Genomic DNA, 22,776 nt, shown 5'->3' with positions numbered 1-22,776 from the left:
ATACACACAATTTTATTCATGACTTATAACTAAAAAAAAACCACCCTGAACCATCCTTTTCCCTTCACACAACACGCGAGCAGAAATAATAATAATAACACATAAATAAGAGAAGAGGATCGATAACACATCCTCTCCGATACACACGCGCATCTCATGTGCGAAAAAAAAAAAAAAATAAATTGTCTCACCAGCAGCTAAATATCAGGAGGGGGGAAAAAAATGAACATGTGTCGCTAATGACACACACACACCCTCCGACACAAGCGTGAAAAAAATAATGTAATAATAATTTAATATACACGGAGGGGGCCGTGGGAAGTCAGCTACAACTGTGAGCTCCTTTTCAACGCTTCTGAAATCGATCGATCGGATTTCTCAAGAGATTCTATCTGTGTCTCCCTTTTTCATCCACTGAGGCCGCCCCCACCACCACCAACATAGTCATGGATAACCACTACATATGACGGGAGTCTTTCCAAGAGGTGCCCATGCTTTAGATGTACGAAGCATGGTCATTTTGCGGCTTCTTGCGAAAACATTTCTGTAGGGACTCGGCAATTATAATACTACAACAGTGTTTCCTCAACATATTCTGAAAACAAGGACCAGTAAAATGGGAGTGAAACAATCTGACGGACGCTCTTCGTCCCGTATTACGGAACATACCTGTAATTTTCGTTGTTCCGATTTTTTTTTTTTTTACTGTACTTGTCCCATTCTTTCAATGTTACTTATTTGAATTTGTAATAGTTATTAAAAGTCGTAAGGGGCCGTTCAAGTATTACGTAAGTGAATTTTTAACCATTTTTGACCCCCCCCCCCCGGGCCAGCAAAATTTCGTCATCAGCTTTGCACCTGTGAATCCTAACGCATATTGGTGGGAGGGATCAGAGACGTACAAGGGGTGGGGGGCCATAAAGGGGCGCTCTCTCTTGTGCCCCCTTCCAACGATCAAAAATTTATTTTTTTGTAAATTTGAAATTTCGGAAGACAATACCTTTATATGTTATAATCAATTTGTTAATTTCAATGTTATTTGAAGGCTATGAACTCAAAATTTATCTTTAAAAAGTTTCTCAGAAGGGCGCTTGAATAGACTGGAAACTGGAGTATCCTTACAAGATTCATTGAAAGACTAGCTATTTATTTACGGAGATGATTACAAGGAAGAAAATTCATCTCTGCCCCCCCCCCCCACGGGGGACTCGAACCACGGTCGGTCTCTCTTGCCGGACGAGTGCTCTATCATCTAAGCCAGTGGTTCTCAACCGGGGGCCACGGATGAAAATCTTGCAAAAGGGGCGCCACGGCTACTGATACGGGGGCCACGATGAAATTTTTGACATTAAATTTTTTTAGTCAGAGTGACTAAAAAAATTAAATTTCAAACAAAAAGTGCATAGAATATCTTTTTCGTAATTTTTCCCCATTCAAGTAACATTAACATGAGGAAGAAGGAAATAAAAAAAAGTGATTCATGTGATCTCGGTGGTTTTACGACTTGGGGGTGATAGTAGGCCCTGACACAAACTATAGAAGAAGTTTAAGCAAAATGGAATAACTGTAAAGACAGAAAATTGTGTGTGTTCAGACCTTTCATTCAAAGAGGGCTGCCATAAAGAAAACAAAGATTTGTTGATAATTCATTGACATTCTTTTGAGTGCTGGTAGTAAATGTAATCCAAGAAGTAGATGGGTGAAAAATGAAAGCTTGTAAAAAATCCATCGTTTTCATGCAATTACAGACGGATAGCCACCTAGTTTAGCACAAAGCTATCTTCAGCCAGCACTGAGTGGTCTGATGGGGGAATATATTTATAAAAATTAAATAGAGAATGATTGCTCTGGGGTATTTTTTATGAATTTTGAAAGGGGGTGCCAATCCATTGCCTCTGCTGAAAAGAAATAAAGTCGAATTCAGTCATAACGAACACCAAGAGACCAAATCATACATGAGGAAAAATACCCGCGAAATTTAATTTTTTAAAACTACATTGCTGTGATAATGTAATGGGACAGGGGGCGGCTTAAGCGAGGGTGAAAGGGGTGCGGCAGGTTGTAAAGGGCGGCAGCGTAGACTTTACTTAAGACAACAAAATTTAACACAGTAAAAATTCACGGCATCGCACTTAGAGTGCACTATGAGTCCTCCTATACCTCGACAACGGAAACGTTGAGAAAATAGACAAGGCCTCTGATCGTACCAGAAACAAGAATGTAAGCTATCTGGGCGGCTCGAGACAAAATCTGTACCCGTGTAGGACTTATTTTTTGCACCTCCTACCTATTGCTCCCTCCATAGCCTTACATCCTGTGTCAGGAAATCTTTCGTGGGGCCCATGCCCGATTTTCCACGGGGCCCCTTCTACAGTTAATTTATAGAATGATAAAAGAAAAGTTATAAGGATGTAGTCCCGGGCATCAAGCTGGAGCCCTGTCAGCCCTACCCTTAGAAGGTCATGTAGCCTCCCTCACAATTTATCCAAACAATTCCTAACAAAACATTTTTTCGGCCCTTCATTTTGGATTTTGCCCCCCTCCAGAGCCGACAGTTTGGTTTTTTTTTTGGAAAATTGATTTTTTTTTACCCATTCACCCCGGATTTAGCATCCTCTTAAGCGGTGCCCCGAGTGGCCAAGCGCCACCCCTGTACTCTATTACAAGGGCCATTTTGGTTCCCTCACCCATGGCCCCCCACAAGAGCCCGGGCTAATTCTCCTAATTTTTTGGATGAGGAATCTGACTGGGAGGGGGCCTGCGAAAGATCCCAGCCTAGGGGCCCATACCCTCACTCAGAATTTGATCCACAATAGTCAAATGAAGGCAAAGGAAAATTTTAGTTTTTCACCCCTGGAATACCAGAAACACCTTTGAAAAAATTTTCTTAATAAAAATTACCCCGTTAAATATCATATTCACAGGATAAGTGATGATGAATCACAAAAATATGTGCTCTTTCAAGGATTAAGTTATCTGGCATTTATTAAGAATGGTAAAATAATTCTAGAACAAAAAATTTTCTACTTCAAAAGCGGGATGTATGGTCACGCACATTTTGCACGGTAAACAATTATGTGCGGCTTTCTTCTGAAAAAAAAATCAGGTTTATCTCCAGGTGCCCTCCACCGAATCCCTATCAGCCTCCTGGCAGGGTCGCCAGTAGGGGCGGCACGTGAGGCTTCGCACCCGGGCGGCATGTAAGCTCGAGCCGCCCCTGTATTGGGACTTCCTCCAAGATTGACACCACATCTTAAAAGTTTTTTTAATCGATACTGTAATGCTTCCTTTTAACTGCCCTACTACTGGCCTGCAGCATCCTAAATAATTTCAATGCAATTTTCCTATCCTGCAAGAACAATGTTGTGGAAATGTTGTTGTTTTAGTCTTTTTGGAAAAAAAATTCTAAAAAGGCGTATGACTACATTTAAAGCGATTTAAATCCGTTGATTAGAGACTCACTGCATCTGCTGATTTCTAAAAAAAGTGCAATAAATTCTCACGTAAGTCTTCACTTTGAAATGTCCATAACCCGCTCACTGCGTCTCTTTGTATCTGTCAACCTAAAATTTATGGTTTTTAGCGTTGATAACACGCATGCAAAACCAATTCAGCGACGCGATTTCACAATCTGCAAAAACTACTTGGATTTGATAGTTGGAAATGATGTCTAAATGCCAAAGATTTGGAGTTCGAATCAAAATGAAAATGTCAAATAATTGAAATTGTGCTTCGTATAAATGAAATATTTTAATATTGAAAGAGCTATATATATATATATAGAGATTAATCTCGTGCCCGTAGTCAAACGTCTCATAAATGTGAAATCTTGTCATAAAACTGAGAGTGAGGCACGAATCCCCTTGCGCACAAGTGGAATTTCGAGGCATTTACGCACAACCGAGCCCGTCTTGGCCATTTTTCTTTTTCTCCCCACCCTTTCTTCCTATTGTTTCCTTCCTAAATTTATAAAAGTAAAAAGGACATAATCATTATAAAAAGGACTGTTTTCAGATCAAATTGCCGAAGTTCTATTACTTTACTGCAAAAATGTCAGATTTTTTTTTTTGGGGGAAATACAGTCAAACCCAAAGCGTATTAAAGACCCTTTATTAATACGCTTTGGTCAAACCCCATTAGACCGGAACTCCAAGAGACCCGAGAAATTACTTTGTAATAACGAAATTTCGTTACAAAGGAATTCCAGATTTTTATATTGTTCCTATGTAAACCTATGCGAGGGATTAGAAAAGTTTACGTTAAAACGATATTTTTCCCGTTGTAATGGTATTTGTTACAATGAGATTGTATTTCGTCTCAAGTTATTTTTTTACGTTTATGTGGAAGCTGCATGGGTAACAGGGTGTATGACACTTTACTGGTGAGCCATTAATCTTAGAGACGTACCCAACTACTAGGAAAAAGTATCGAAATCACGTGTCCAACTCAGATATGTCATTCATGTTGTAAGGGGTCGTATAGTTATAAAATAAAAAAAAACAACTCTTTCTACCGTCTCTTTCCCAAATTTCTTCAAGTTTTTGAATTCACATATCTCGGTGAATATCGCACTTAGAAACGTGAAATTATTTTAGTTAAAATAATTTCACGTTTCTAAGTGCGATATTCACCGAGATATGTGAATTCAAAAACTTGAAGAAATTTGGGAAAAAACAGCATTCAATGAGGGTAAAATGGTTTCCCCTCTTTTAATGCTGTTTTTTTCCAAATTTCTTGGAATATCTCAGTGAAAATTTGTGGTGTAGCAGTAGTAGGCAAGGCCTCCAAAAAAATTTGCTCGGGGATCCATGATGTTCTTAAGTCAGCCACCTCGTTCGGCAATTTGCCTGTTTGTGGCGTTGTATTTGTATTTGTACATGATTTCTCGGGAATGAATGAAATATTTGTTCAAACAAATATTTAAAAAATTTTCACACGTATTTCAGTTCATTTTTTTAAATTCATAGTAGGGCTACAACATGAACCTATATCCTTGATACATGTATTATTGTTGAAAACGATGTGGAAGGTTGAACTTCTCAATTGTGATTCATTTGTGTGGCTACTCCCTCTTTACTAGTTTTATCCGCACGAAGAGAATAAAATTAATAAAACTGCTTGCGCTACTACTTTTTGCGATTTTCGTCATTATAAGAATACATATTTTGGAAGCTACAACTGACATTTCTCAATGAAACCATAATCATTTACACACAAAAAAAAACTAATTTGGAAACAATAAAAATTTCATCCAGTACAGTAACTTGATGACTTTGTGCCGTCTCCAAGCGCAGAGTTTATATTGATTAAAAATATATTTAATTGGACTGACACAACACATAAAACATATAAATCAAACTGAGAAAAACACAAAACAATAAACTTCACAAAAAGTAACATTACGATGATACAGACACTTTGTGACCCGCCAAGGGATTTATTCTATTTTTACTGTATTCTATTATGTTTATTTTGCTTTTTCGTTATTTTCATAAATTAAAAATTAATCAAATTAAATTCAAAAATATTTACACTTCAGACAATTTTTGAATAACTATCTTCTAATGGGAAAACGGGGGGGGGGGCGGGGAGAAAGGAAGGGGGAGTAGAAAATTATTCATGTCCGCAAGGGGGCCACAGGAATGAGAAATGGTTGAAAGGGGGCCATGGACAAAAAAAGGGTTGAGAACCACTGATCTAAGCCATAGTCTCCCAAACTTTTTGTTTCATCGCCCCCTTAATCAGAAATTTTTTCCTCTCATCGCCCCCAACTCAAGTAAACCCATAGGATCCTATGTTAAATCAGTAGGTTCTATCGCCCACTTTGGGAAACACTAATCTAAGCTATGGAAGCTGATAGAATATTTCAACCTCGGAGCGTGTATATAGGCCGATATATGTTGAAAGGCTACGTACATGGACGGCGGCAGCAATCAACTAATAGCTCGTGAATGACATGTGGCCATCTGGTGGCCACATGCATATAGAAATGTCCTCTCCACTTGTTAATACAAGATTCATTGGAACACTCTGGTTAATAAATAACCAGTCTTTCAATGAATCTTGTATTAACAGTGGAGAGGACATTTCTATATGCAGGGAGTATCCTTCTTGTCTTTTCCATTTTCCAGGGCTACCACATGCGCATGAGACCCTTTCCACCCTAAATAGATATCCTAGTAAATGTATAGCGTAAATATAAATTTTCTGTTTCCGGCCCCACTCCCATCATGGCCTCCACAAGGAAGTGGCGGACAGTGCTCCAGTCTCGGGGTGCCCTTTTAGAACGGTTAGTTTTCGGCTATATAAATTAGTGTGGGGGGCCTGTGAAAAATCCGACGCGGAGACTCGGCAATATTTTAGCCTAGGGGTCCGACTGCAGAATGTTGGGAGGGAGGCATATAGTAAGATAGAAATTTCACTCTTATGTTGCAGGGGGAAGGGTTCTGCTGGGTTCGAACCTCTAACACTATCCACAACGTTTTTACCCATCCGCTTCATTTCTTCACATAATTATTTTCCCCTACAGGGGGGGGGGGGGGGTGAGGAATACCTCAATCTTCTACCACACCTCCAATTTACTCAATTTCCACCCTCGAACCCCTTAAAAAATTACAGGGGGACCCCTCACAAGAACCTAAGACTCAGATGACGTCTTTACTCTTGAAGACTTGTTTAACAAACAGCCCCGCAGCGTAAACACTTATTTAGCATCCTCCACCTCATGCAATTAGCCGCCGGTTTTTTGAACCCCAAGTTCACTCTCGGGATGGGAAATAGATATTAAAGTACACCTCCGGCAGCACTTGGTGTGCACAAGCGAGAGAGAGAGAGCGCGCGGGAAGCAAAACATGATGAATATTCATAAATGCTAATCACTCTGTCGTCCCCATTAACCATCGACGAAGACCAAGAGAGAAGGTAAACGGTCAGGAATTGGGAGGGGGGGGGGGGCTTGATTGAATACAAGGCAAAGCAGCAAAAAAAAATAATAATAATAGTCTCCATCTTTTTACACGCCAAATATACAGCCTGGACACCTTTTTTTTCCGGTGAGATCTGGACGAGTAAACAGCACCTGGATGGCTCTTAATAGATGATTTAGTTCTTGTTCCTCTCATAAAACTTTAGAAGCCGAGCTAATTAAGACCATATCGATCTCTCTTTTCCGGGTAGAGAGAGAACGTTTTGTCATTATTATACTGTTGATGCAAAGTCGATTTAATTTCTCTTAAATAAGTTCCTAGAGAGGGAGCCCCTAAAAATTTGTATACGAATTCTTTATTCGTCGATATCTCTTCGGAAATAAATTGAAATGCAATTTATACGGTTCGGGGGGGAAGAAGAATGTTGTAATGAAAGTGATTCTAAAATATGCAGGGGGTTATCGAAGTTACACTCCCTCCAACTCAGAGGATTATTGGATGGCATTTTAGGTACTACTACTACTTCGCCAAACACCAACTCTAACCATATCGCTGTATTGCAATTTACTGCCATTAGTGAGATGGGATGGAGATGAAGGCGCTGTCTATCGGTGGTCGCTTCAAGCTCGTTAGGGAAAATATCTTAAGTAAGGGGTCGTTCAAGTATTACGTCAGCATCGAGGGGGTTTGGATTTGCTGACTTTTGATGACAAGGGGGGAGGGGTTTGAAGGTTGCTTACGTCATCAACTACCCCTTTTGAAGATATGAAATATTCTAAGCTGCTGACGAAATTTCGCTGACGGGGGGGGGGGGGGGTCAGTGTTTTGCTGACAAGGGTGGGAAGGAATGAATTCGAACTCTGACAAACCCCCTCCCCCCCCCCCCCACCTTCAGTTTTTTCAAAATCTAATTGAATGTTGTCCCCGCATGTCAGACATGGGTCCATAGAAACCCATTCGCAGTGGATGCAAACATGCTGGCAACAGTTAGGGAGGAATTTGACTACCGTATGGACATATGCCGTGCATCCCAAGGTGGACATATTAAGCACCTCTAATTTGGTTTGTAAAAAAAAAATATTGTAGAATATAAAATTAATCTTAAAAGTGTGTGTGTTCAATATTTTTCGTAATATACGCATTTCAAAAAATGGGCGATTCTTTCTGAAACACCTTGTATATTCTTTATTATTTTGTAATTATATTTTTATATATTATATATTATTTATTCTATTATAAGTTTTAAAACATGGGGGCCGCATGTGGAAATCGGGCTCTGGATAAGGGTGTACCAACACGGGGAAAGAGTCGTGTGGGACCTACAGTACCTTAATGTGATTCCCAAGCTTCGGATTTCAAGAGGAATCGGAATTGATTGTAGTGCGTTGTTTCCGAGGGAAAAGACGACAGAAGAAAAGTACAGTCTTTGTACCGATGCCAATCCAATGGTTGTTCTACTTTCTGACCAGTAGCACGTTCCGCCATCGCTCTATTTTTATCCGGAGTTGTTGTTTCTTGTATGTATTACAGTACGACTGTATACATGTATTCTTTGGAGGAGAGCTTTACCAAGGATCCGGGAAAAATTCCTTGCACGCAGCTTTTTCCTCTCTGGTGTTCCTCAAGACACTCCTTTCCCTTTTTCTTATTTCCTTCCCCCCACCCACTCCATTTATTTCTATTCTTCACTGGTTGCGGGGGGGGGGGGGAGGAGAAGGGAAGCTCCCTCCTCTGATAGGAATGTGCATTTTCTGTAGCAATCGATTTTGAAGAGAAATTGTCTGAAAAGGGAAAAGTATTAAGGTAAGTAAGTGCATGAAGGGGCCCCACCGGTTTCTTATTCCCCCTCCCCGTTTTTTTTTGGATGGATTTGGAGTCCCTTCGGATATTCTTTTTTGTGTGAAGTTATTTTTACCGTTCTTAAGAAAAGTTTGACTATTTTTTCGGGGAAGTGGGAGGGCTTCATAATCAAACTCGGTTATAACGACATCTGCGATTTAGCGAAATTTTGTCTATATATAAGAGCTTTTAAGTATGGGAAAATATAGTCAGATGCAATGAAATATACAGTAAAACCCCCTCTTAACGGTCACCTTGTTTTACGGCCAAATAAAAAATATCCCGATAAAAATCGTATTTGAATAATGTATTTCGAACCCCCAGTTTAGCGGGCACCCTCGGATACGGTAACGGAAATCATTTTCATCAGTCGTTAAATTGGACTGAAACCCCAGTACGGGACACCAATAGTTGCAGTTTTGGTCCGCATTATGCTCAACCGACGGCAGCAAAAGTTTTAACATCGATCAACTTACCATAGTGTTGGCTGCTTTTGAATGAAATATTGGCTTGAAGTTCGCTAATGTTTCGCAATTCGGATGTACGTTTAGAATCTGAGGCTACGTTTTGCTGGTTGTGCTCGTATATTTTCTCACGGTGTTTAATATATGGCCAGCTCTAGTCACTCTCTATCTCTAAGAGGAAAAAATTTGTGAAAAACGTAAAATTGGAGTTCGTGCTATTACAAATGAATTCAATGCATTACATTTTCCTGGAAACGCTCAGCTTGAAGTACATTTCGAAGGGGTTGAGATACTCGGCAACCCCCCCCCCCCTCCACCGCGACTGATCAGTTTTTCCAAAAGATGTTAATTCCGTACGTAAACTATGTACAATATTTCTTCAGTAATTTTAACTTCGTACATGTGCATTTTCACGACTTTGAACGCATCTCATATTCTCAGAATTTCATTTATATTCAAATAAAGAACCATTTTTCAGTTACTGTTAATACCATATAATACAATTAATACAAGAACCCCCCCCCCCCGATAAGGTCACCCCTCTTCTACAGAGGCAATTTTTTTTGTCCCGCGAGTGTCCGCAAGAGAGGGTTTTGTTTTACTGTGCTGCGAATAAAGTTGAAATTTCATTACGGTTTGGATGACTAGATTTTATCGTGGGAAAATGCGAGAAATTTTTGGAATCACAAACACTGCATCGCCAATTCTCGCCAAAAATGCCGCTAATTGTTAAATGCCGACATCGCCAAGATTGAGGGATTTTTTAGGGCATTTGCAGAGCATAATCAGAGAATTTTTCTATTAAGACACGAAAAATCCGAAGAATCTGGTTTCCGATTGGAAGATTTTAATAAGGCTACAAAATCAGGCTTTCAGGTTACGGCCGCAACTAGAGGGGAGGAGGCGGGTCTCGTGCGCTGGGCCAGAGGGGGAAGCAGATTCTCAAACCTCTCCTTCAACATTACAAGAGGGCGCCAAAGTGCGCACTTGTCCTGGGTGACCAAACATCTAGTTGCGGCCCGGTTCCGGGTAAAAAAATCGGAAGCATTAGCACCTGTGATATATATATATATATATATATATATATATATATATATATATATTACTATATTAATACTGGAAAATTTAATTTTTATTTTATCTCAAAATTAGAGTAAATCCGACACAGTCAATGCCAGAAATCAGCGTCCCCAATATCATCCTAAAATCACAGAAAAATGAGATATCTTTATATATGTACAGTCGAATCCCGCGATAACGAACTTCAATAGACCGGAGATATCACTTCGTAATAACGAAATTTCGTTATAAAGGAATCCCAGATTTTTACATTGTTCCTATGTAAACTTATCTGGGGGGATTAGAAAAGTGTTCGTTAAAATAGGATTTTCGCTATAACGGTATTCGATAAAACGGGATTCGACTGTATAAGAAATATCTCCGAGAACATGAATTTTATTTTTAAGTCGAGCAGTGTTATTATAAGGACTGACGACGGTAAAGCCTAGGCGTCGTTATTTCCCAGTTCGACTTTACTTTCCGCGTGTTATTAGCTACCATCGATCCAATTAAATTGGCGGACTCCAATTCCCTGCAAGTGGCCCCAAGGTACGCAAATTCTACACGTAAAAATCGTCACGGTTCGGATGTTTTATAACTTGAGTAAAGGGCCCTTAGGGGTGGGGCCCTTCACATCGTCGTCGTCATGCGTAATGAAAGACCGGGCCTCTCTCGTAATAAGAACTTTCTCTCGTAGTGCATCGTGTATAACAGAGAGAGATGACTCACTCACTCTATGGCCGGGGTTGTCTGGCCTGTTTTTCGACTTTTTTTTATATTATTATTATTCCTCTCCATTGGCCTCCATCTTTAAGAAAAATCATTTTTCTTAGCGGATGATGGCAGAATAAAAAAAAATATGTATATACACATATTGCTACAGTAGTTATTTTCTTATTCGCCATCTTGAGATTTGAAGAGGCCAATGAATGTTTAGGATGGTTTCTTTTTTTGGGTCATACACCCTCTATAGGATCCGGAACATAACATTCGGAAATTAACGTTTAGGATGAACGATTGCCGTGGCAAAATATATGCTTCAGCATTGCTGGGAAACCACGGTCACTGAACTGAATTCGTTATTGATAAAAAAAACCATTGTTGTCGGTACTTTCTCTAACCCCTTCGAGTTTACGTTTCTAAGTAGGCCCCTTTTTTATAACCAGGGATTGACAAACCCCATTGCGGAGATCGCCATGGCGATATATATATGTTTCTGCCAAAGAACGAAGTTGGTCACTTCGCGAAGTGGCCAGCCCAGTTGACTCGGCCAATGTCCGAGAATTCGTTCTTTAGCCGGCCCCTATATATCGATCGCTGTGATTCGGGGTCATCGTCGAGTTGGCGTATTTTTGTGTGATAATTATGGCCATTTATAATTGACCATAGCTAATCAATTACTATAGTTAGTTACGGCAACCCTAACGCGATTAAAGGAATCTGAATACCGATATGTTAGTGATACGCATATGGGGATCGACATAGACGGGCCGGCTAAAGAACGAATTTTGGACATTTGCCGGGTCAACTGAGCTGGCCATTACTTCGAGCTTTGGCAGTAACGTGTATATCTACTATCAACTAAATATTTTAGGGTTCAAGCATATTTCTTTTGCCCGAACCAATGATCAGAATCTTTTAGATGTCAATACCCATTAATTTCCCCACACTCGTGTCAAGACTGGCCCAATATGTTCCAAGGTTGGTCATTAAAGTAGTGGTGTGGCCGCTCAATCATTGGCAATGATCGTCAAAAGTTGGGGGCTGGAAGGTATTGGGAGGCTTTTTTATTATTTTTATTTATTTTTTTTTATGCCGAGCACAACTCAGGTCTGTCGCCATAGGCAATTTACTACCTAGCGATTTGTGCCGGAATTGTAAGTGTGTATTCCTAACAGTCTGAGTGAGTATCTAGTGTTGTGTATGATTTTTCAGTGCTGCCATCTATATCTCAGAAGTGAAGTGAATGATGTGTAGTGACTGTATATTTGTACTGTTTGTAGGCCTGTTGCTCTCTGTGGCGAGACTTTTTAACGGGGAGATCGACTCGCATTTGCGCCTCGAAGGTTGGGAACCACAGAAAACAAACTTCAGCCGACCACCACTGTGGCTCGAATCGGGTCTTCGCGATGCGAGTCCGTCACTATGACCACAGTATTGGGAGGCTTGAACTTGAACTACCAGACAGAGCTTCCAACCCAAGTCACAGGCGTCGCCTTCCTTACCGATCTTCCAATCAGTCTGGCCACACATTCGTCGAAGAATGCCAGCAGTCACAACACGGAGTGTTCTGAAAGCAAATATTCGCCAAGGGATACTGTGCCTAAAGCCGGGACAGTGGGCGGCCAACCTATGCCGCTTCTTTGCATCAGGGGGAAGGCAAATATTTGGGAATGGCTACTGGGCCCAGGCGGGTGTGGCCGTGGCTCAAGATAGTTTTTGCCGCACCAAGGTCATTTTCTGCACACGAGGGCTAATTAGACCAGAACCTACAATTTATTGCCGGTTCCGAACGGCAGGCTTGTTTTTATAATCATCGAGAGGTTGGCGCGCTAATACATCGATGGGGGACTTCCCTGGGGTAGCAACTTTTCCTGTTGTCAAGTCGCCGTTTCTGTTGTACCCCGTGTCAGGAAAGTTTTCTGACAAGGACGAACCGGGTATCACGGAACTCAAGACACCTCTACACATCCTTTGGTACTTTAGGCGAGTATCTTATCGACTGGGCTACCGCGCCCCCGGGGCTTAAGAGATTGCTTACATCTCATACTGGGGGCGGAGCCGATGTCATATCTATAAATAATCGAATTGTCATGATTGATGTCTACACTATAGTTTCGTTGGTTATTATGTATAGCAGCAGTTCTCAACCTCCGCGGAGTCGTTTTCATTACCAAATTTCTATGGCGGAACCCCGTAGGCCTCTTCTCTTTTATTTATTTAATCAAATTTACTGATTAATTCCATTTTTCTGAAGAGGCCGCGGGACCTAGGAAATGCACACCTAGCACAGGTTGAGAACCGCTCATCTATATTCTCAGTGCCAAAGCCCTCGAAACTTTTGCCAGCAAAGCCAATCTCGCCACAATTGTTTTTGGACCAAAATCATGATTCTGTTAGTCACTTGCTGCCAAGCTTTATCGATTACAACTACGAGCAGCGTGGTATGAAATGATGTATTAAATCATGGTTCGAATAGAAAAAAAAAATTACTTTAGCGATAACACTGACGCCACATTTCTGTGGCACAAAGATGGGCTGGACGAGTCAGCTCAGCATTTCAAATAGATCTACTCGTGACTGAATAATAATGGAATACAGCATTCAGCAATTCCAGCCAAGGGAGTTACCGAGTCATTTCAAACTATATGTTCATGGGTAGAAGGCCGTAATAAAATCCTGCCCAAGGGCATTCCTTACAAAAGATCCCGGCCGTAGGATTTTTCTCCAGGATTTGGTGTCCATGGGAAAAGCATAAGCTGAGTTACGAAATATGTCATCTATTCAGTCAGATCCTAAGTGACTGATTCCATTTCCGACCGAGCACTAACTTCACAAATTTCTCTTGCGATAAGAAAGAGATACTTATCATATGGGCGGGGGGGGGGGGGGGGACTACTGAATCTTTCAATTCACGAGAAATGACTATCGCTAGCAAGTCGCCAAAATGGCGACGACTATCCATAAAAGATATTACACTGATATCAAACACCGTGAAGATGGTTTTATGAGACTCTCGGTAATACAAACATGATACTGATTGAAACTTGATCCGTGTATTTGTTTTTTTTTTCCCCCAATGCGTAACCCTTGTTAACCTTTCATTGACGATTACAAAGAGCAATGGCTGCATTTCATTTTCTCTTACATACACTCCAACCCCGTTATAACGAATTTCACGAGACTGAAAATTTGGTTCGCTCTATAGTGTATACGATCGAATAATAGTTATAATTAGGAATTATGTCGGAAGCGGATCGGAAACCCCTAAAAAAAACCGAGTAGATCGAGAGGAGGCGCATTATTTAATTTCTGACCGCAAGATGCGTGACACAGAGATTTACTCGCCAAATCTCCAAACTTTTTTCCTGTCAATTGAGAACTTGATGTTTGGCGTCTATTCATTCGCGATGCGAATCAAAATGCACGTAAACATAGTATCATGTACTTCCGGGTGATTGGAAACGAATTCGACATTAAGGTTTACACAAATACCTAAGCGTCTTAGAAAGGAGCCAAATCATCGAAAAGACACACACAAATTTGGCAATTTATTGAGGTGCACAGGATGCAGCATTTCCAGGCAATTTAGATCAATCCGAGGCGAATTCAACAATACGGATTACCAAATTAAACCTCTTAGGATAAACGCCAAATCATCGAAACAAGCGCCAAATTTTGCGATTTATCAAATGGAACTGCAAACTACATTTCTACCTATCGCCAATTTTTTCACGCGATAACAATATGCGCTTGCTGCGAATATTTTTCGAAGAGTTGCAATTCAATTGATTCAGATTGCAGTTCCACCTATCAGCAAATCTATATGCATTTAGACAAAATTATATCGAACACAGTAATCTGTTATTCCCCACTTTTATGAGGTAGCGAAATGAAGCAAAGGGTATACCACGATGTTCAAAATTCTAATTTCATTCCCAAGAGAGGGTACAGCAAGCTTGAAAAATTTGGGAATCCCTTTATATAGACGATTTCATAATGATAAAACAATGACGATGCCCCCAAATAACACCAAAGGGTTTATTGGACTGCTGAAAATTCTTTGATATACACTTCATATGCTCATAAATAATGGATACGCGGAACAGAAATGATATTTGAAACCAGTACCGCTTATATAGCGAAAAATATACATCAAATTGAGGTAAAAGGTAGGTAGCAACGGGAGCTGAAAACGACTAAATAGAAGCCGCTACAGCAACAATTCAAGCGTTTTCTTCTCCATGTTACCCGTATATAGCAGCGGTTTGTAGAAACTGCCTCGGAACTCGGTGGAGTTCCATGAAATTTTCATGGCGTTGCCCGGAACTTCCTTCCTTCCAAAGACGAACTATATATATATATATATAAAGATTCGAGAGAGAGAGAGAGAGCCAGGCATTTGGAATCTCTCTTCCCCCAACCTTAAATCTTTTAAGACTATGGCTACACGGGAGAGGAAATGTTTTCTAACCGGCATCCGATTCCAGAGGAGAAGAAAGAAAAAATCCTCAAGAGGAAGGTGGAGTATCTTCGCACAAACGCTGTACAAAAGTACCATCGATTCCGTTCGAAGAGATACGAACAACATTGGGGGGGGGGGGGGTGTATGTAGGAGAAGTTAGCTTGAGAAGAAGAGGTAAGGAGGTATCATTCGTTTAGCTGTGATTGCATACGAAAACGTTCAATGTCGCATACAGTGCGCTCAATTTAAAATTGCACCATGGAAAAATCATCTTCGAGAGCGAGTATTGACCCTTTAACGATCAGGGACGAGATATCTCGTCTCAACGCGCATTGAGTTCAGTCCAAGCTCTCTCTATTTCTTTCACCTGTTTTCTTACAATCGCGAAGCGTCATTGTGACTTAAAAAACGCAAGTTTTTCTCCCTCCCCATCATTTCTATATTCCTATTTGCGATTCTCCCCCACCCATATAATGTATTTTTTTACTATGCACTTTTTTACTATAGTATTTACATTGTCTGACCACGGAAAGATAGCTTCTAGCCTGCATCACGAAAACGGGGGGTTTCATTCTTCAGTTGGGAGAAACGCAGGGAAAAGAAAAAACATCTTCCAAGGAATGCTGCTGGAGGAAGTTTTTTTCGCTTTTCCTTCCTCCGTAATCTCCTACTGCAGAATGAACCCTATCTTTCAATATGTCAATATCCCTAGACAATATGAGAGGGAGAAAGAGGGGGAGACAATATGAGACAGAAACAACACATAGGAACGGGTCAGGAAGACAGAGTGAGGGGTGGAGGGAAAAAAATCTAGTTTACTTTTTTTCTTCTTCTTTCCATTTCTAACATGCGAACAAGGAAACAATTTTTTCAGATTTATCGCCGATACTTCGAATTCAGATCACTGTATGTATCTGTAAATAATGTCCATATACGAGGGAAAATACACATTTACATTGATTTCATTGAAACGCAGGGACTTAATTGTAGTCAATGTAGATTTTGAATTTCATACACTAAACTAGTGATGAGCGAACTACGTCCCGCTTAGAGGTTCTATCCGGCCCACAGAAGGATCTGCGACCCGCTCCAAAAAATGTTTGCCCTAAACAATGTTTTCAGGGATATGATGAAGGCATTCTAGTGTTTGTACCAAGGCTTGACGAATCCCAGCCAGCATATCGACATGGCGATTAAAAAATTGGAACACACCTGAAATTTTCTATGTGCAGTTACTTTCTTTCTTTCAAACCGAGCACAACTCTGGTCTATCACCATCCATGGGCGATTTACTACTTAGTGAATACCGGAAGTGTAAGCATGTGTACCTAATAGTCTGAGTGCGCATGTAGTTTTGTGTTTGATTTTTCAGTGCTGCCATCTATATTTCAGAAGTGAGGTGAGCGATGTGTTATGACTGAATTACTTACAGACCTATAATTTGTACTGTTTATGGGTCTGTTGCTCTCTGTATGTGCAGTTACTAAATTGGAGAACCTGAGAACATAGGAGTTTTGGAATTTATATTAGCACACATATGCCAATATATCACTGGCCTATAGGCGCGGTTGGCAAAAAGCCCCTTTTTTTCAGGGTTTATGATACTGAAGCATGAGGAAAGCAAGTTATATATGTTGTAGCCTACCTACATAAAGATAATAGACCTAGTACTACATGGCAATTATTAATGTAATTATATCAGTGGTGGCTCATTACAGAAAATCTTTGGGGGGGGGGGGGAGGTCAAAATCGTTTTGTATCTTATGATGATGGGTTTATAAAATGTGTTTTTTTTCAAGGGTTTTTCCCTCTAACCCCTATAATCTAAATTACATTAAATAAGTATGGCAATGCAATAACACCATTAGAAAGCATACTGTTTGCGAGTAACTGCAGTTTCAAGGTGTACATATTGGTGGGTTTTTATTGGGTTAGGCAAAATCAGACCAACCCTGACTATAGGCACTATGTTCTAGAAAAGTAGAACGAAACATTACACTTTTCTTTCCCGGAGAAATATGTTTGCTGCAACCCTGGCCTATTCCAGGGGGTTCATAAAGAATTTTGCTCTCCACGGACCCTTTGTGCCAATAAGACGAAGGCCAGGAAGTCCATTTGCCACTAAGATGAAAGCAAGGGAACCCCTGCACGAGATGAAACAATGCTTTATCTGTGAAAAAAACAGGACCTAAAATGAATGTGCCCTGACTATATAGCTATAAACGCAGATGTTCGTCAATGTGGAACTATATAGCAGCAGGATTTTAAACTAAAGAAATTTTACAAGAGAAGCCCCACAAAAAGCAAATCTAATCATACTGGCTGAACCGCAATCAGTCATACCAAACACACACACGAAAAACTCACAAATTGCGTGGGAAAGAAACGACAAAAGGAAGTAAACAACTTACGATCGACGATGATACGAACTTTGGGCCTGACTTCATCTTGCCACGCGGCTGTCGCAATCGGAAACAACGAAGCTGTTAGGATAAGCAGGACCAGGGTCCAGCAGGAAGCCGCAGCGGCTGTGCGCCTCCCGTTATGGACGTGACTGAAAATCGACATCAAAGACTTCAGTAGCGGTGCTGATGTTGTAGCAGCAGCAGTAGTAGTATCCGTGGCACAGCTCGTTGCGGCGGCAGCATTATTACTACACTGGTCCGGGAGGTGTGCGGACGAAGACGGCCGGAAGCTGGACATCATGATGGCGGATAGACCGAAGGGGGGCGAATAAGGGGTTTCCTTTGTTTCCTCTTGAAGATCCGTGCACGGAGGAGGATGGTATAGTTAGAAGAACAGTTGGAGGAAACTAAAGAGAAGCAAGGTGTGAAGCTGGATTGCAGCGAAGAAGAAGCGGGTTCGGTCTAGTGAGAAGCGGAGAGAGATCTAGTGAGAAGAGACAGAGAGAGCGTGATCAGGATCAGACTCTCGAGCTTCTTTATCCGCTCACATTAGGTATAGCGGCATTGGCGTACATCGCCGGCAGCAGTGGCGTAATCGCACTCCCCATCATGTTGCTGTAAAAGAAAAGAAAATAATTTATAATCTTATGTACATTCGATCATGAGAAGATACTATACATAACCAGTGCCGTAACAAGCCTTTCCTGTGCCAGAATTTGCATTTTGTTCCCTTTTGCCCCAGTGGAGGCAAAAGGGACTCTGTGCGGGTGGATCTGCCTAGTTACGGCACTGTACATAGGAATTTGTACATACATATATATCTTTCGGCCTCAGAGACAGGACAACTTTCTAATTGGAAGTTAGAGCACGGGGGTGGGGCGTATAAAAATTTAGAACTTTTATTTCGTGACACACTGTATTTCACTCTCCAAACTGGTGCAGGGTAATTTTTGAAAGCGGTTTGAGCATTTTTTTAAATTGAAACTATACCTCTACGACGGACGGTTGATCAGATAAAGACCGCATTAGCACTTAGTATACAGTCGCATAGAAAGCATGGCTAACAGCCGAGCGTATCTTTACCGATTCAAAACGCCACTGAAATTACGAAATATTTGACGCTACACACATTCAATTCAAATCATTAAATCCAAAACATTATTAGTCACAGCCCCCCCCCCCCCCCCACCCTCCACATTAAATGACAAGTGCGAACTTCCTCGCGGAACTATAATCCATCATCGTTAGCTAGAATGTGGCAAATCTATTAAACACCTAGTAGTCACATACCGCATCACCAGTCTAATCTTCCGTGTCACCACCGACTCGACCTACATTCTGGGGGCCATATCGACACCAGTTAAGATCCATTTGTCAGATTAACAAGTTCGTTGAGTATGATAATACCATATTAAGAGAAGAGTCGAGATTAAAACCCCTAGAGGTGTCGGAGAAGTAAATTAATCGACGAATTACACACACATGCCTCACTCATTCATAACCGAAATTCGAACGTATAATAACCCCCAGGCACTGGCCTGATTTCATTACCACATTTGTGTCCCAAGGGCAACAAATGTACCCTCCAGTAAGCGCACCCTAAAAACTCTTCCTGCCAATAATATTATCAACCCTGTAAATATACAAGTTCACTCAGATGGCCCAGATAAGGCAAATAAACAAAGGAAGAGGAAGGTCTTTATATAGTTTGCAAAGACTTTTCTTTGGTGTTATCGTCGTGGGACCTCGGGGGGAAAGGGTTATTTTTGAGGGTCAAAGGCTTTTCTTTCGATATTATCGCAAAAACTGCACACACACACAACCCTTTAATAGAAAAACTGGTATCACTTTCCACGGTGGGGAGGGAATGAATGTACTTTTCTCCCATCTCTTTTTCAGGACAACTGAAGCTATTTATTCTCTGAAAAAGATGGAGTGGTAAAAAGAATGGTTGTATATAAACTCGGTCCGATTCAAACTTAGTTTCAGGGTCGTCTTAGCGAAAGAGGGCGGCGTCTTCCCATCTAGGACGCCAGGCCAACATGGGTTGCCAGGTTCGAAAAATAAAAATGCGAGTAGTCATTTTCAGCTTCGGAGCGGCAAACAGATGGCGGCCACTACTAGTGGAAAGTTGCTTCGCTTCGTTTGCGGTAGATGGCGCCACTACAGCAACCGAACTTTCCATTCCCTTTCAATACTAAGATTGCCGGTTAAAGAGGCCGGTATATTTTTGCTTGGGAAGATAACCGAGGACAGTAGAACCATCCCGCTGTGAAGAGGAAAGTTGAAGGATTGATGGCAGCGCCAACGCAGCACACGATTCGGGACAGTCGAAAGTTGCAAGCTTCCGTCAGCATTAGATGGCACATCCAACAAATATTCGGGTGGGGGGGGGGGGGCTATGTCATTTTCAATTAGAAATATGGGAAACAGATGATAGCATCGCTGAAGAACACGAAACACGTATAACTCAAACAAATTCATTACGGCCCCACATACTCAAAAACACACGTTATTTAATGTACCAATCCGTTAGAAATTCCTCAGAGGAATGTTTAAGAGATGCACGTATGGACTGATTACATAAACGTCGAGCTGTAACCGAATCAGTCAACAGTTGCTTGCTTTTTCCGACATAAGATGACGTCACTACAGAAACTGAACTTCCAACGTTGTTCAAGTACTAGGACATTTCTATATGCATGTGGCCACCAGATGGCCACATGTCATTCACGAGCTATTAGTTGATTGCTGCCGCCGTCCATGTACGTAGCCTTTCAACATATATCGGCCTATATACACGCTCCGAGGTTGAAATATTCTATCTGCTTCCATAGCTTAGTGTTTCCCAAAGTGGAAAATATCGCCCCAATTATATTTTTGGAGATTATTATAAGGACGAAAATTCATCTCTGCTCCCCCCCCCCCCCAGCGGGGACTCGTACCCAGGTCTCTGTCGTTTGCCGGACAAGTGCTCTACCAATTAAGCTATGGAAACAGGATGTTTCTCCCTTGGAGCGTATATACACTGCCAAAAGTCATGGGATTATATTGCTGCACTTCGCCGGATAAAATATATACACGATATTAAGAGGTATCCCATGACTTTTGGCACTTCAGTGCATATGCTGAAAGGCTTCGTATATGCACGGCGGCAGCAATCAACTAATAGCTCACGCGCGAATGTACGGAGCCTTTCAACATATATGTTACTGCCCAAGCCTGAAGTTGACTAATTCACGAAGGGGCCAGAGTACCTACTAAACCATACATGCACCTTGTCCATATTCCTCTGCGGAACCTCTAACGAATTGGGGCCAGTACCTATATACCGATCCCTATGATTCTGGTTATCGCCGCGTTAATTTTTTTTTTTTTGATAATTATGACCATTTATAATTAGCTATAGTTAACCATAATGATTATGGTTAGCTATGTTAACCCTAACGATCAAAGGAATCTGAATATCGATATCTTAGTGACCACATATAGGGATCGATTTGGGCCGGCGAAAGCCCGAATTTCGGACATTAGCTGGGTCAACTGGGCTGGTCAACGTCGCGAATTGGCCAAACTTCGAGTTTTGGCAGCAACGTATATAAGCTCCAAGGGGAGAAATACTCTGTTTTCCCCGTGGGGAGAAGAGATGAATTTTCTTCCTTTGTAATCATCATCTCTAAAAATATAATCAGTCTTTCGAGAAATCTGGTACAAACGTCCCGAAAAAAAAACAATATTTGTGACACTGGAACATTTTTTTTTGATATACGCGGGAATAGCGTGCTCCATTTCCCGTTAATCTATCTCAGTGTTTAACCTTTTTCAGCTCATGGCCCCCTATGGATCACATTTTTTTCTCGTGGCCCCCTGTACCAAGAGTGAGATACTTTCTATTTTTTTTATTATGAATGAAATTTTAATAAATCAGATCAATCTCTGAAATCCTGGCTAGGCACGGATTCACATTGATTATCATCAATAAACACTGTCAAGCTATACCAGGAGTCAAACTATATGGTAAAAAAACGGTCTGTGTAAAATACGGGACGATCCAATGAACCTGCACGATAAATAGACCCTCCCAACACATCAACCGTTGCTCTGGCAGCCCTCCATACTTAGCTGAAAATAACAGCACCAGATCCCATATAGTGCAGTCCCCCTCCCTCTATTATTGACATGAAGACCCGGGTCATGCCCACATAGACCCAAGGGTTAAGATGCCCCTGGTTCTATGGACGAATCTGATGGATTCTGAAAGTAGTAATATTTTTCAATTTTCAACCATGTTTTCACTTTTAAAGCTTTTCTCTTCATAGCTCTCTGACTCCCTTCACCACCTTGTCGTAGATCACCTTTCTTCTGATTTTCTCCCGTGCCGTCCCCCCCCCCCCAGAATATCCCAGGACCGCAAGGGGACCATATGGCCCCAGGTTGAGAACCACTGATCTATCTTATCTGGATTTGAAGACGCCAAAGCAATGACAGTCGCCAAATGAGGGGTTCGTTCATTCAGTTTTCTAGAGCAAAAACAATAACAAACCTTTCGCATGCCACGTGACTCAGTTGAAGGGAGGAAACAGTCTATTCTCGTGGCAGACAAACTACATCCGTACCTCGTTCCGTCTGTTTTAAAACAGTTGAAAAACCTTCAAAGAACACTAGATACGCAATGTGTGTGTGTGTGTGTGATGCACTTTAATTGCACCAAGTCCAACTCCGGTCTAGACGAGGGTGAATTCCTCTGACGGGGAGAGAGAAAAAAACAAACTTTAAAAGTTCATCAATAAAGGCAATTAGCCAAATACTTTGAGCGCAAACGAATGACTCCAATTGGAGTCCTTAAGTGTTAAAGTTAATCAGAAATAATGCGTTTGGGGTCATTTTCGTAGCTCTGA

The 22,776-nt window shown here is 41.2% G+C and overlaps 1 protein-coding gene across 5 annotated transcripts in view; it reads right to left on the bottom strand.

Moving 5' to 3' along the window:
- LOC149071604 (semaphorin-1A-like) overlaps positions 1–22,776 on the bottom strand; it is a 293,307-nt gene that overhangs the window by 120,411 nt on the left and 150,120 nt on the right. For all 5 annotated transcript variants that reach the window (XM_089247954.1, XM_089247953.1, XM_089247957.1 and 2 more), the window contains one exon: positions 17,885–18,493. In XM_089247954.1, coding sequence (XP_089104080.1) covers positions 17,885–18,179 — 295 coding nt within the window. In that variant the 5' untranslated portion in view covers positions 18,180–18,493. The remainder of the gene's footprint in view (positions 1–17,884; positions 18,494–22,776) is intronic.

Source organism: Pholcus phalangioides, unplaced genomic scaffold (genome assembly GCF_987345545.1).
Source record: "Pholcus phalangioides strain wild (caught in Gottingen) unplaced genomic scaffold, Ppha-v1.0 ptg000018l_1, whole genome shotgun sequence".
Lineage (NCBI taxonomy): Eukaryota > Metazoa > Arthropoda > Arachnida > Araneae > Pholcidae > Pholcus > Pholcus phalangioides.
This window is presented reverse-complemented; position numbering and strand designations above follow the sequence as displayed.